We start from the raw sequence: 15946 nt of genomic DNA on the forward strand, positions 1-15946 counted from the left end.
GCTTTTAAGTAGTATTTGTTTTCAAACTGAAAATCCCATTATAGTTCAAATTGACGTAGGGGTTTTTCAAAGGTAACAATTTTGTTGGCTGTTTTGAGTTTTGTTGGTAGTTGTTTTCTTTTTAAATGTGTTTTGTATGTATGCGTATTTGCCTGGGCGTGTCAGCGTACCACATGTGTGCCTGATGCCTGTAGAGGCCAGAAGGTGTCAGCTTCCTTAGAAATGGAGTTCCAGGGCTTGTAAACCAGCATGTGGGTACTGGGAGCCGAACCCAAGCCCCGTAGAGGAGTAGCCAGTGCTGTTTACTGCTCAGCCTTCTCTCCAGCCCCTTGCTTTCTTGTTGGAGACAGATTTACCTCTCTGTTCATTAGTCACCCTGCCTCACCATTTCAGGTGCTAGGATTATAATCACGTATCATAGTGCTTTGAGTATTACATGTGAATGTCTCTTAGAAGGCAGCTCGAAATCTGGCAGCTCTTGTGCCCTTGGCAAAGCTGAGTTATTGCCACCTGCTGTAGAAAGCTGACCTGGCCGACTCATCCTTCCCTACCGTAGGACTGCTGTTCTGATCTCTGGGTTGGGCTTGGAACCCTGCCTACCAGGCCAGACTTCCAAGTGCCTGAAATCCAAGCTGGAGACCCCTGTCATTGAAAGCACGGTCTGTCTTGCTTCTTTCTCTGCAGAGGACTTGAAAACACTCCCTCTGTCAAGGTTTGCTTTTTAAAGAATCTCTGATGTACAGAGATCTCGGTTTCTCTTCATGTCAGTGCCCTGGTCAAGGTTGAATTGTGAAACGCAGGGCTTCAGCTGTGCTTCTGTTTTGATCATTTGTTTGTATTTGCTCACTTAATTCCTAAAGTGCTTTAGGATGGCACTTTGTGTCCAGCAGTTGGCTAGAGTGTGCTAGTTTGTTAGGTTACAGGATGGCTACTGGGTGTTGAGTCAGATAACAGAGAGATACACCAGCACACGGAAGCACATATGGGGTTCTGTAGAGTGAGGCGATCCGGCCTTCTTCTGGGAATCAGGAAGGACTGAGGAGACTGCAGTCATCACAGCACTGAAGACAAAGGGCCTGTCTATCTGCTCTGAAGACATTAGGGGTCAGAGCAGTGCTGACCCAGTGTGGCCCCTGCTTTGCCATGTCTGTGGCAATGCACATTTTTGCAGTATGTCTGTACATGTGTGTGCCTACACTCAGGTCAGTGACAGCATGTTTTTCTTTCCAAAATGAACTATGTTTTCTTGTTTTCCCCAGAACAAGCCTGCCATCACCCATGTTCTCCAGAAATGACTTCAGCATCTGGAGCATCCTCAGGAAATGCATTGGGATGGTGAGTCGCCTCTGCATCCTCAGCACCCAGCAGCAGCCTGTCTGCCTGCACAGCCTTGGGAGGGAAGGGGTCTCAAAAACAAGAGGACATGCTGGTGAGGCCTGACAGTTGCCGAAGTAGCCATGATCATAAGGACCTCAGCCACACATTAGGTTTTCCCGGAAGAGTCAGGGTCACACTTTACACCATTTAATGTGGCTTTCATGAGACCTTCATGTAGGAAAATAAGGACATGTTTCTAGCCTGTGGCACACCAAATTTGTATTTGCCCATATATCTCCTCAGATCCTCTCCTAGAACAGACCCCACTAAGTAGACTCTTGTTTGCTAGGGCTCTGTGCAGAGCCAGCGTCTGTGCTGCCTGTGAGTGCAGTGTAACAGACATGTGCACCGTCTCTGCTGCACTGTCAGGGAAGGGGGTCCATCCTGGGAGAGGGAGGACTGCGGCAGTGTTTCCTGTTGCACTGCCTCCTGGATGCTCTGCCCCCTGATGCTAGGCTAGAAGCCTCTTCCTAGCATGACACCTCAGCTATTAGTGTGGCCACTGAGAACGGTAGTAACTAAATAGCATGGCTCTCAATAATTCTGGTGCCAAGGCTTCAGCCTGGGCATTACACTGTGAATGCTGCTGCTCTGGGCTACCTAGTGTGCTTCATAACCTTCCCTGCACATGCCCTTCTGGTGCCAGAGTCTCTTCAGCCACTCTGCCCACCCTGCATTCCCCTAGTGCTCCTTTGCCTTGTCAACAGAGACTTCCTAAGTGCCACTTCTGAGGTACTCATCCCAGAAACAGTCAGTTTAAACCAATGTCTTCTGAATCTTTCACAGAAAATAATTCAGCTAAGCTTTGTGAAGCTATAATTTCATGACTTTCGTGTTGGCCTGGCCACTCCTTTAGGTGAGACCTGGGCAAGGTATACCACTCCTTGTGACCAGGGCTGCCTCCTGCGTCAGATCAGGGACTGGCTCGAACTTGAGAGATGTATGCAAAGATAGGTAGTTTATACGAAATATCTAGGTGTCTACTACACCAGCACAGTGCTCAATACAGAGTAGTTCTTATATCGGCAGAAAAACCAGCTGAGAGTCAGAAAGTGGGCTTCAGTCTCCTTCGGTCATATTATGACTCAAGACTGAGCAAACAAATGGCAAACATGTACTTAAATTAGATGACGCTGTAGGCTAATAAAAGTCACTTGTTACTGACTCTAATAGTCTCTTTATAACTAACAAAAGTGTTTCTGGGGAGTATTTTTCAGACCTTCAATAAATGTATTTATCTTTGTCATATAACATGTAGTTCTGTGTACATGTGTGCTTCTAAGATGAAAGCCAATTTCACAAGAGGATGATTATCATTACCACAGTGATTTTTTTTTAATATTAAAGCAATACTGATTTCAGTTCATGAAAATGATTTCATAACTTGCTGATTAAGCAAAACCCATGGTTTGGAGAACACTATTCTGTGTTTCTATAGAATCAATGCCACATCCTTTGAAACCATGTAGGAAAGGAGTTTGTATTAACATAGCATGTGTGGCTGGTCTTTCTGAACATTATAGAAAACACAGCTTGTTGTATGGCTCTTTTCCGAGCCGGTCTCCAGCTGCAGCTGATGTCGGGTTCCTGGTGGCAGCAGGTGTGGGATGTCTGTGGGAGTCACCAAGTCTGCCTGTTTGTCCTTATCAAGTTCCCTTCTACATTAGATCTTTCCAAGTTAGGAGATGATGTCATGTTAGATCAAACCTGTCATTGTTCTCCAGAATGTGGCTGTGCTTTTATTTTTAGGCCAGAGCTACAGGTGCAAATAAGCACGTGACTGCATCATAGATAAAGGAGAGCAAATACAAACAGCTGTGGGTTGGTGGCACTGCGGAGGTCTGGCTGATTGAGGCTGAGAACACATGGGCAGAGAGCAGCAGAAACTGAGGCCTTGGGAAGTGACCTCTGATGTTCTAGAGCCATCCACGTGGCTTTAAGGGGCATCACCAGCATCTGGACTGTTCTCAGGTGCTGACCATGTGAGGCCTCTCCTAGGCTGCAGGAAGAGTCAGAAAGCGGAAGTGCTGGGCAACAGCAGAGTAGTGCAAACGGCATTGCCTTAGCTAAAATTGTATTTTCTGTATAAATCACCCTGATGTATACCTGTTATACCCTGCCCCAAAGAAAACAAGTCAGACTTATAACAGTACCATTCATACATTTTGACACCCTTAAAGAATTCTTTAAAAACCTCTTTTACATCATGCCCTTGATTCTGTTACAATCACGGTACAACATTAAAATGTTACATGTAACAATCTGTTACAATCTGTTAAAAATCAATTGGAGTTTGAAAAGCCATGTAGGTGCCTTCAACTGCTATATTTCTTCCTTGAACATTATGCAGTCTCTTAATTTGGTAATAAAATGTTGGTTGTTTGGTTGGTTGGTTTCTCAAGATGGGACCTTGGTATGCAGCCTAGGCTGGCTTTGAACTCTGAGTCCTCCTGCCTCTGCCTCCCAAGTGCTGGGATTACAAAGTTTCACCACTATGCCTGGCTTAAAAGTTTTAAAAATAGCAGAGAAGATGTTACTCCAAGTCCTGTTGACCTATTTACACTGTCCCTGTGCACTCTGTCAGACTGACAGAGTGTGAGCGCACCTGCCATCAGCCTCACAGCTCAACACTGATCTCAATTATTTCTTAGTTAATGGCCTGCTGATACAGAGATGGGTAGTGTAATTGGAAATATGCGTTTTAAAACTCAAAGGAGGCAGAAGTAGACAGACCTCTGTGAATTGGAATAGTCTGTCTATCTAGTGAGTTCTAGGCCAGCTATGGTTACACAATGAGACCCTGTCTCAAAAATTAAAATATAAAACAAGGCTCATAGGAGAGATTTATCTGCTAGGGATGGTGGGTCTAATTCTGTGACCAGTAAGGAGAGTCTTTGTTTTCTCAGTTCGGGTATTTATTACCTTATTACGTGATCTAACACCCCTATAGCAGGGCTCACTAGCTCCTTCCTCCTCCTGACCCCAGGACACCATAGTTTGCTTTGTCTCTAAAAACTATAGGATCTCACATTTCTCACACCTGTGCAGTCCTCCTTCTTTTCTTCCCCTATTTTCTTTTGAACAGGCTTTTGTTACCAAATATCAGATTACATTGCATGAAGTGAACACTTTATATAACTAGAATTCGATATAAATCTCTTTGTGATTAAAGCTTTCATTAGGCAGTGCCTAGCTTGCCAGCACTCTCGGAAGCATTTGCTCTGTCGTCTTTGTCCAAATGTCTCCTTAAGTCTGTCCCCTTCTCCTGACCCTGGGTTCTGAGGCTTTGTCAGTAGACCTGTCTGCAGATTCAGCTTTGGGAGGCCTGTTCACAGCACTTGGGCCAGGGCAAAGAGCCCTTGTCTTTGATGTCCCTTGGCATCCCCTGCTTGCAGGTAGCACCATGACCTTAGTGCTTAGTTACTCTTAAGATGATGAAGGTCTGCTTTATGTTGAATGGTGACTTTTACAAATGAAAATTCTGTAACACTCTGCAGGGATCTGAGGAGGCAACCCCACTCCCACGGAGAGGCCCTTGCTGTCATTGTTTGTTGGTTAAGTAAACAAGCAGTGAGCTTTCTAATAGTTCAAAGCATAAAGTTCCATCCTCTTATATTTGTATTTCTATTCTTTATTTCCTACAGAAATTAATTATATTGAACCAATTTTTATCTCTGAAAGTATTTTATTGATTATTTGTATTTGACATCACAAAATGTACCTAATGCCATTATTCTAAATAGTATAGCAGTGACAGCATTATGAGTGGAACAGTTCTAAAGCATCAGCATAAAACATAGAATGCTGTTTGTGCGTGAGTGAGGTGATCTGGTGCAGTTAGAGTTGCACATCTGAGTGACCATCTCCAACTGCAAAAATGATAGTGGAATTTTGGGAAAATTATGTTACTTTGATAGACACCAAGATTGAGAAACTCTTTGCACATTAATAAACAGATGGGAGTAGGAGTTTGGGGGATTTTTAATATCTAGGATTGTCATTCACTTCTTTCTCAGCCATATGCCAAAAATTAGATTGTATTATCAAAAATAATTCGTTATGATCTATAAGCTGACAAATCAATTAGGATCTCTCCCACTGTTGGTGAAAACTTAACTTTGGAAAACTTTGAGAGAGCTTTGTTCCCCTTTGTTCTCAAACTGTTGGCCTTGTGGTCAGGGGTGTTATAGGAGGCTCTCTCACACACACACACACACACACACACACACACACGCACACACACGTCTTTGACCCAGTGTTACAGAGGCTCACACACACACACACACACACACACACACACACACACGCCTTTGACCCAGTGTTACAGGAGGCTCACACACACACACACACACACACACACACACACACACACACACACACACACACGTCTTTGACCCAGTGTTATAGGAGGCTCTCCCACACACACACACACATACACACACACACACACACACACACACACACGCGTCTTTGACCCACTGTTACAGGAGGCTCTCCCATATACACACACACACACACACACACACACACACACACACACACACACACACACACACACACACACACACACACGCACACGCTTTGACCCAGTGTTATAGGAGGCTCACACACACACACACACACACACACACACACACACACACACACACACACGCCCTTTGACCCAGTGTTATAGGAGGCTCTCTCACACACACACACACACATATACACACAGACACACACACACAGACACACACACAGACACACACACACACACACACACACACACACACACACACACACACACACACACCTCTCACTTTGACCCAGTGTTACCCAGCCCTTCAGAAAGGATTCAGAAACTTCCCCCTGAGGCATACTTTGGCCAGTTAGTAGTTTTGATGAAAGTCTTTTGTGTCCCTTGGGTTCTGAGATGTGTTAGTGACTTATCTACTAACACTGTGACCAGTGATGTGGTACAAACACGAGGGACAAAAGATTGGCCTGTGGTTCCAGAGGTTTACTCAGACGCCGGCTGTCCCCTTGACTTGAGGCTGAGTTTCATTGTGCTTACAGGGAGTGGCAGAAGACACTGCTCACTTAGGGTGGTCAGAAAACAGATGAGAGGGCCAGGGACAGGACACCCTTCAAATGACAGCCTTGGAGGTCCTGCTTCCTTCATCCGGCATCATATGCCACCAGTCCTAAGTGCTGCCACCAGGTTCAGAATGTCCCAGTGAAGTCCAGAGTTTTCATGTTCCCATCACCTCTGGCGGATGGAAGTCACCTGCTAGTGACCAAGCCCTCATCACAGAGCCCTAACCATTTCCCTCAAACTGCATATTTACTTCACTAGGTGGAGATTAGGAAAGAAGGAAGCCTTGCCACTGCAAACACTGACTCGAGACATCACCACCACCTTCAGAGTGTCATGATCTAACATCAGAATCCTCTGAAGAGAACTACCAGAAGTCGCCCTGCTGGGACATGGTTCCATAGCTGAAGTGGGGGAGGGCATGGAGCGCAGTAGATGGGCAGTGCCTTGCGTGAAAGAGTCTGCCTCTGGACTCCCTGACAGCAAGTTCCGAGGGCTTCCACACTTAACGAACAAGACAGTTTTTCTAGTGATTGGGGGGACAGGGCACTTGTATATTTGCTTTTTAAATGAAAAGCACGGCAGGGCCTCGTGGGGAACTTAGCCCAGGTGTGGCCCAGGCCTGCCGGAGCTGAGGGGAGGGAGGGGAGCACACACAGGTAGAATACGGGGAAAAATACCACGGGAAGACTGGCTTTGGCACTTGCAGCTAGGGCGTGCCTTCCACATTTCCCCAGCACGGCAGCTCATCGCCCCTCAGCTTCCTTCTCCTTCCCTGTAGCTTCTCGTGTGTTCTCTCTCCTGCTTTCCTGTTGGTAGTACTAAGGTGCCCCATGCTCAACACACAGACGCTTGTCACTTTTCCTGCTGCGCTGACTTCCATGTGCCCTTCGAGGTGAGGCAGCTACCGCTCCCACCAGAACTGTACTGCTTCCAGAGTGCCTCGCCGTGTTCTAGCCTTACTGCTCAGGGCACTGCCCATTGAATTCAGGTGGTCAGGTCATTACCTAATGACAAACACTAGGCCAGAATGACCTGGCAGGAGTGAGGCCCCAGCTGAGCCGCACTAGATCCTCTATGGCAGGTGATCCTCCAGGGCTCTCCATGGAAGGAATGTGTCATTGCAGCCTTCATGGCTGTGGGAAGCAAAGGCATCCTGGAGAAGGGATCCAGGGCTAGCTTCATCTTACATCTTCCTCCTCCTAAGGCACAGAATACTGCTGCTTTCCCTGACTGCCGGAAGAACCCAGAAGCTCGGGTTACACACTGCTCATGAGTGGCTGGCTGCCTGAGAGACACCCAAGGTTTCTGCTGGTAACCCACAACTTAGATATTTGCACAGTTAGATGTGAAGATGGTGGACTTATTGTTTGGAGAATAGTCTTCACTTCAGCTGAGCCTTGCTTATGGGCTGGGCGTGGCGCTAGAATGAAGAGATGGCCTCCTCCTCTGTTTCCTCAGTTTGTCAGCGGATCAGTAACCCCAATTAGGACTTTCTCCCACAATGTGCGTGGATCAATTTAAACTTTGTTTTAGCTAGATCACAAGGTAGAGTTGCATGGAATAAATATTTAATTTTTCCTTCTGACTGCAGCGCAGAGATAAAAAGTGTCCCAGCTAATAATGTCTCTTCTGAAGGCTGACCTTTGGAATGCATGTTTTCCTGTTACTGGGACTATACACATGCTAACTTGTTTACATAATAGCTACGAGATGCCACAGCTAGACTTGCGGGGCTAGAAGAAGCAACAGTATATTTGAATTACTAAGGACCAGGAGGGACGGAGGGGAAATGTACATTGCGTAGCTGTTTTTATTACCTACTTAAGGCTTTGTAAGTTTTAGAAACCAAAATAAATATAAGATTATTTTTTAGTTAACTCCAGACAATGGAGGAAATAAACTTGCTGTCCAGTTGGCAAGTTTAAAATAGCTTACTGTGTGCGCTTGAGAATGGTCAGGGCTGTTTTCATGGCTATCTGGACTATGTGCACACATTTCCCGTGTCCCCTCCACCCCGTGCATGCGTGCGTGCGTGCGTGCGTGCGTGCGTGCGTGTGTGGTTTCTGAGACAGGGTCTCACTCTCTATCCCTGGCCCACACTGCCCTTCAGCTCCCAGAGATCCACCTGCCTCTGTGAAATGCCATGGGTAAAGTCATGCTCCACCACATCAAGCTCCTTAATCTTTTATTTGGCCAAGGTAGTGGTTTCCCATGTTCTTACGTGTTTGCCTTCCGAGTCCCTGTAATGAAGATGTGTGTAAATGTGTAAACTCTCCCACCCCAGTCATCTGTTTATTCAGTGACAGTGAAAAATTCCTAGTATCTGTATCCATATGCCATTCTGTTCAGTAGTCGTGGGGCACTGCTGTGTCAGGAGTGGGTCACCCTGCACCCTAGGTGTGTAGATCCTCCCAGGTGAAGTAAGGAGCCCTTCCCTCACTCTCCCGCCTTCTACACTTCCGACCCGGTCTGTGCCAGTGGCCAGGCAGCTGATTCCCAGCACCTCGACTCCGTGAAGCCCTGGAGGATTTAAGGCCCTGTGCACACTGCAGCGATGATGCTAATAACTCGTCAACTCAGTTGCTCACTCAGTGTGTCTGGCCCAGTCGTGAGTACTGATGTGAATTAGTTCATGTAACGTTTTCAACCCTTATTGAGCTGTTCAGTGACTCTTGTCCCACTTTGGGAGGAAAGGTTAGCCTTGTTCATGGCCACATAAGAAAAAGTATAGGGCTCTGATCTAGATTTGGGGAGTTTTTTCTTGAAACTAGTTTTTCCCTTCTAAAAAATACATATAATGAATGCAAAGTCTATCACTCTATATTTGTGTGTGTGTGTGTGTGTGTGTGTCTGTCTGTCTGTCTGTCTGTCTGTCTGTCTGTCAGTTTCGGGTGGGGGTGCATCTGAAAGCATGTGCAGAGACCAGAGACGTCATGGAGTGGAGATTCTTCTCTTAGCACTCTGTTCTTAATCTTCGTGGAAGGATCTCATGCCCTGAAGCCAGAGCTCAGGGATGTTCTTGGCTAGACTGGAAGCCAGTGAGCTCCAAAGATCCTCCAGGGTTCATGCCCCCTGGAGCTGGTGCTATGGCCATTTTCTAGGACACTGGCTTGATCCCAACTCCAGCTGGGATCCCAACTCCAGCTGTTAGGATTGCAGTGTAGGCCTTACTCTGCCAAGCTCTCTCGGGCCCACTCTAACCATTTCCTTCCAATGTTTTTGCAGAGATTTTTGGGCTTTGTTTATTTGTGTGTGTGTGCCCACATGCACATTTGTGGGACTCAGCTTGTTACAAGGTACTGGATGCAAACTTCATTCCTCATGATTAAGCAGCAAGTGCTTGACCACTAAGTCATCTCCCCAGCACCACCTTGACCACCTTTAAGTGTCATGAAGAACAGATACTAGGCTGTGTTTTCTTCATCGCCACGCATTACAGAACTCTTGTAAAGCCACTAACCACTGGCGACAGTTGCTCTTCCCTGGCCCTGGCCGTGCCACTCTGTCTGTTCAGAGGCCACACCTCTGACTCTGAGGCAGAAGAGGACTTGCTGTGTGCAGTTGTGTGCCTTTGCTATGGCACTTCATCCACTCTCCACCTCTGTCACTGCTCCCTTTCTCCATGCTGACACTGCCGCAAATGTCAGTGATGGTTGTAAGGTGAGCGAGATTATCAGCTTCTATCTACTTTCTTCTGGCCTCGTGAGGCATATGTTTGTTAATCTATTTATTTTTAAAATTAAAACATAAGTATACCATTTCTCCCTTCCCTTTCCTCACATGACCATCCCATGCAACCTATCCCTCATTCTCAAGTTTATCTGTTTATCGTGTCTTTCTTCCTTCTGATGAGAAGTGCGATATGTATTCACTTTAGGAAATGTGCACACTAAGTGAGCAATGAACGCCTTTCTTACAGTTTAGCAAAAATATGTACAACATCTCCTCTCTCTAAAAGTCGAGTCAGAGGGCCATACAGAAAAAGTATGCTAACATCCCATAAGTAAAATAAATATATTTAAATAAACTTAACCTGCTACAACAGAGAAAGCCCGAGCGGGGTGGAAAAGCCATTCTTGGGCATGGAGAGGCGGCCCAGTAAGAGCATTGTCTGCTCTTGCAGAGGACCTGGGTTTGTTTCCTCGCGCCCTCATGGTGGCTCACAACCGTCTTCCCTCTAGTTCCAGAGGACCTGATGTCCTCCTCTGGCTCTGCGGGCCCCAGGAATGCATCTGGTAAGCATACATACACGTAGGCAAAACAGCATATGCACACACATTAAAAAAAGCACGCTTAAAATAGACCATTGACATTTACATTCCTTAAGTTTGTTTCATAATTTTATATATAATCTTATAATTGTTTTTTATTAATATTTATTTTCATTTAATTATATTCAAATATAGAATAATCATTATCTAATTGAAAATGTTTATATTTCCACATTTGTATTTTGTTGTAAGAATGCGGATTGCTGTCTATATGCAGGTGAGGGCAGGCAAAAGAGAAGGCTGTGATTGGGCCATGGAAGAGGAAGGCAGGCTGAGAGTTTTAGAGATGGGAAAGAGATGGACAGAGACAGAGAGAGGAGAATGAGAAGGAAGAGACAAAATGAAACTTACTGGAGAGGAAGATGAACCTGATCCACGTGGCTTTAAGTAGCCGCAGGTAGCTATGAATATCATAGAGGAACTATAGAATTATATAGGCAATTTGCCCCATATAGGAGTGCAGCTTGTGTTTGTATCAATTGGGTTTTGAGTTCTTTGAGCATTTTGGGGTTGAGAATTTGCTGATATAAGTCTGACTGAGTTCTGATTTTACTGGGCTATGGGGATTTGTGACAGCAAGCCACAGGGCCTATGGCCGGGAAGATAGGGGCAGCTCAGAGGCAAATGAGCTGCGAGACATTGGGCCGACCACAGCATGGGGATAACCACGGTGGCTGGGAGACTGCGGTGGCCGGAGAGTAGCTGGCATCAGTAGGATTGTTTTAAGTAATTACATGCAACATAAGAATTCAAATAACTTTATATGATTTCCATATGAACAAAAGAAGATATATAAGACTTCTCCATCACTAGCTGGAGATAGCCATTGTTGTCTTCTTGCTGTTCCAGCCTTGTAGGATGTCTGTGCAAATATATAAGAAAATTAAATTACATTTCTTCTTACGTTGTTTTGTGACCTGGTTTTACAGGCTTTAACACCTCTCTTTTTTTTTTCAGAATGAGAAAAGCAACTTTTGAAGGATAAGAATAAATAATTGATAACTACTCAAAGTGATGTAAATCTAAAATACTAACAAATGTTATTAATCAACTGGTACTTTCTATAACGCCTATTCTATTGGGGCAGTGAACTCTTATCATAGGTGATAATAACTGTGTTTTTTGTCAAAAAAAAAAAAACCCAGAAAGGTAATTTCCTTAGATGTGATTAATGAAACTTTGCTCTTCAAACTTTATTTCTTAAATTCCTTTATTTTTTTCAGAACAGTTTTTTGTATAAAAACTGTTGAAGTTGCAGGAGTTGTCAAAGTTCCTGTCTGGTACATCTGCACAGCGTACTCTGGTTGGCGTGCCTCGTTAAAATATCCATTGATACACATTTGCACACTGGAGTTCCCAGCTGGGCTGGTATGGAGGTCATCCCTTGTCTTATTTCCGAGTCATGACGTGTGTGTCTTAAATGCACTGTGCCCCACCTTCGTGTATACTGATCCACTTCACAGCAGGGTCTATCCCTTCCTCTTAGCAGTGGGCTCACAGCTGACAGCCTTCTCAGATCAGCAGCCTTCGTCTGTGGCATGTCGAAGTCTCTCCAGTGTCTCTTCAGACCTTGTTTACCCTTTTTAGTGCAGTCTTCCCCACTCTGCATTGCCCATTAACTACGTCGTCATTAAACCCTTGTCCTCAAGACGCTAAGCAGTCTGTGAAGGCTGCAGAGGATATGGCACCTGGTGACAGCCACTTGAAAAGTCACAAACTTGGGGCTAGGGGAATGGCATGTCCCAGTGCAGCAGGGCACAAGCACTTGCAATGTGTCCTCCCTAGGGGTGACATCCAGGTCATAAGGTACTGTCCTGAGGCTGGAAAGTGGCTCAGCATTCTATGCTCCTGCTCTTCCAGGACTCAGGCTCAATTCCCACATCTACATCTATGGATGGTGCTTCACAACCATCCATAGCTCCAGTTCCAGGGAATCCAGTGTCCCCTTCTGACCTCTAGGCACCAGGCATACATGTGCTGTACACACACACACACTCACACATACACACACACTCTCTCACTCACACATAACTCACCACATATACACTCACACATACATACACACACACACTCTCACACACATGCACACTCACACATACTTATACATACACATGCACACACACATGCACACGCGCGCACACACACACACACACAGGCAAGCAAAATACCCCAACACACACACTCACCACATACACACTCACACACACACATTCACACACACAGACAACTCACCACATACACACTCACACATATACATACACACACACTCTCACACACATGCACACACACAACACTCACACGCACACACGGTCACTTTCACCGTAAGTTGTTATTGCTCAGCGTGGATAAGACAAGCTGATGCATCCTCATAAGGCAGGAGAGTGTGATCTAACATGATCAAATGCTGACTTGCGAGCATTGGAGTGACACTCGTGTCTGAAGGAAGAGGAGATGGGATGCCTGAGGAGGGAAGTCCTGAACTGGGCCTGCACATCTGTTAGGAAAGTTTAGCGAAGAGAGCAGGGTTGTGCGGGTTACGAGTGTCTTCGTGAATGCTTTTCTTTCCTGCCTGAGGCAGTGTGGCATCATAAGGACTCAGTTAGGTCTCTGCTGAATGAGCGTGAGCGCGACAGAGCAGAGGGGAAGCCACACTGCTGAAGGACCGGCCTCTCCCGCGTGAGTGGAGTATGGACTGAGACAGTTTGCTAAGCTTTCTCCTGAGCAGGTCTGTGACCTAGACACTCCATAGAAAGTTGACCTGAAGCTAAATATGCCTGAGTTATGGGAGGTACATGATTACCGTCATGGAATATGTACACTCAAGTGTTTTTAATTCAGTAACATGTATGCAGTTTACTGATGTGTCGAGCTGGTCTTAGTGGCTGCAAACACTGTGCTTTATGTTAAATGCTGTGAGCATCATCACTGGAAAACCTGGCACAAAGCTGAACTTGGCCAAAATTAGAGTTAACAAATGAAGCCTGGTGTTAGGCCGATTTGATTTAGTGGTCTTAACATGGGTGCAATGCTCCCCACCTCACCCCCCACAAAACTAGGAAAACACGGGAGCAATACACAAAGTCGATGCCAGACTTTTTTTTTTTTTTTAATTTTTTCTTTTATAGGATTTTTTTAAATTTAAATTTTAAATGTTATCCCCTTTCCCGGATTCCCCTCCAGAAACCTGCTATCCCACCCTCCCACTCCCCCACCCCTGCTTCTATGAGGGTGCTCCCTCACCCACCCACTCACTTCCTCACACCACCCCAACCTGACATTCTCCTACACTGAGGCATCGAGCCTTGAGAGAACCAAGGGCCTCTCCTCCCACTGATGCCCAACAAGGCCATCCTCTGCTACATATACGGCTGGAGCCATAGGTCCATCCCTGTGTTCTCTTGGGATGGTGGTTTAATCTCTGGGAGCTCTGGGGAGTCTGGTTGGTTGACATTGTTGTTCTTATGGGGTTGCAAACCCCTTCAGCTACTTCAGTCCTTTCTCTAACTCCTTCAATAGGGACCCTGTTCTCAGTTCAATGGTTGACTACGGCATTCACCTCTGTATTTGTCGGGCTCTGGCAGAGCCTCTTAGGAGACAGCTATATCAGGCTCCTGTCCTCATGCACTTCTTGGCATCAGCAGTATTGTCTGGGTTTAGTGTCTTTATATGGGATGGATCCCCCAGGTGGAGCAGTCTCTGGTTGGCCTTTCCTTCAGTCTCTGCTCCAAACTTTGTCTCTGTATTTCCTCCTGTGAGTATTTTTGTTCCGCCTTTTAAGAAGGTCTGAAGCATCCATAGTTTGGTCTTCCTTCTTCTTGAGCTCCATGTGGTTTGAAAGCAGAAGACTTTCTCTTTCCTGTACATATACATACATACATACATACATACATACATACATACATACATACATACACATACATATGAAAATGTACAATATGAGTACACACCTCTGTCCACTGCACAGACTTGTGTATACATATGAGTCCACACCTCTGTCCACTGCACAGACTTGTGTATACATGAGCACACCTCTGTCCACAGCACGGACTTGTGTATACATATGAGTCCACACCTCTGTCCACTGCACAGACTTGTGTATACATGAGCACACCTCTGTCCACTGCACGGACTTGTGTATACATATGAGTCCACACCTCTGTCCACTGCACAGACTTGTGTATACATGAGCACACCTCTGTCCACCGCACGGACTTGTGTATACATATGAGTCCACACCTCTGTCCACTGCACAGACTTGTGTATACATGAGCACACCTCTGTCCACTGCACGGACTTGTGTATACATATGAGTCCACACCTCTGTCCACTGCACAGACTTGTGTATACATGAGCACACCTCTGTCCACTGCACGGACTTGTGTATACATATGAGTCCACACCTCTGTCCACTGCACGGACTTGTGTATACATATGAGTACACACCTCTGTCCATTGCACAGACTTGTGTATACATGAGCACACCTCTGTCCACTGCACAGACTTGTGTATACATGAGCACACCTCTGTCCACTGCACGGACTTGTGTATACATATGAGTCCACACCTCTGTCCACTGCACAGAATTGTGTATACATAGGAGTACACACCTCTGTTCACTGCACGGACTTGTGTATACATGAGCACAGCTCTTTCTGGAAGTGCACTTGAGCATTTTTCTCTGGGATGCGGCAGGAAAAATAGAGGAAGAGACACTTTCAGATTTTACTTTGTGGTGTGTGTGTGTGTGTGTGTGTGTGTGTGTGTAAGAAACAAAACACAAATGTGCAAATATAGCATCTTGATTTCCACAGAAAGAATTTGGATGTGCTATTGTGTTATTTTCTCTCATATTCCCTTGAGATAGGGTTTGCTGTGGTTTGGTGTGGTTGGGTTGGGTGTTACTGAACCTGGAGCTACACTGGTACCTCGCAAGCCCCACTGATGTTCCCCAGCTCTGGGATTACAGGCATGTGCTATTTACATGGCACTGGGATTTGAACTCAGTATCAGACAGGGAAACAAACTACAAGAACCCAGTACAGATGGACTTCGTCAGCCTGGACCAGACTTCAGCAAGTCTAGTGCCAGGTAGTTAATTGTCAGTTTATTTAGAGCAGCACAATTCGGACAAAGGTTTCCAGGCACCAGGCAGTCCAGTCAGTCCAGTTTCACGTGTACAGTGCAGCTTAAGGTGTAGCTGAGAAGAACCTCCTTTGTGAAG

At 45.7% G+C, this 15946-nt stretch overlaps 1 protein-coding gene across 4 annotated transcripts in view; it reads left to right on the forward strand.

The window, feature by feature from the left end:
- The window catches only part of Osbpl1a (oxysterol binding protein like 1A), a 186910-nt gene that overhangs the window by 153589 nt on the left and 17375 nt on the right, over positions 1-15946 (forward strand). For all 4 annotated transcript variants that reach the window (XM_032886004.1, XM_032886005.1, XM_032886006.1 and 1 more), the window contains one exon: positions 1260-1335. In XM_032886004.1, coding sequence (XP_032741895.1) covers positions 1260-1335 — 76 coding nt within the window. The remainder of the gene's footprint in view (positions 1-1259; positions 1336-15946) is intronic.

This window comes from Rattus rattus, chromosome 15 (assembly GCF_011064425.1).
Source record: "Rattus rattus isolate New Zealand chromosome 15, Rrattus_CSIRO_v1, whole genome shotgun sequence".
NCBI classification, from domain to species: domain Eukaryota; kingdom Metazoa; phylum Chordata; class Mammalia; order Rodentia; family Muridae; genus Rattus; species Rattus rattus.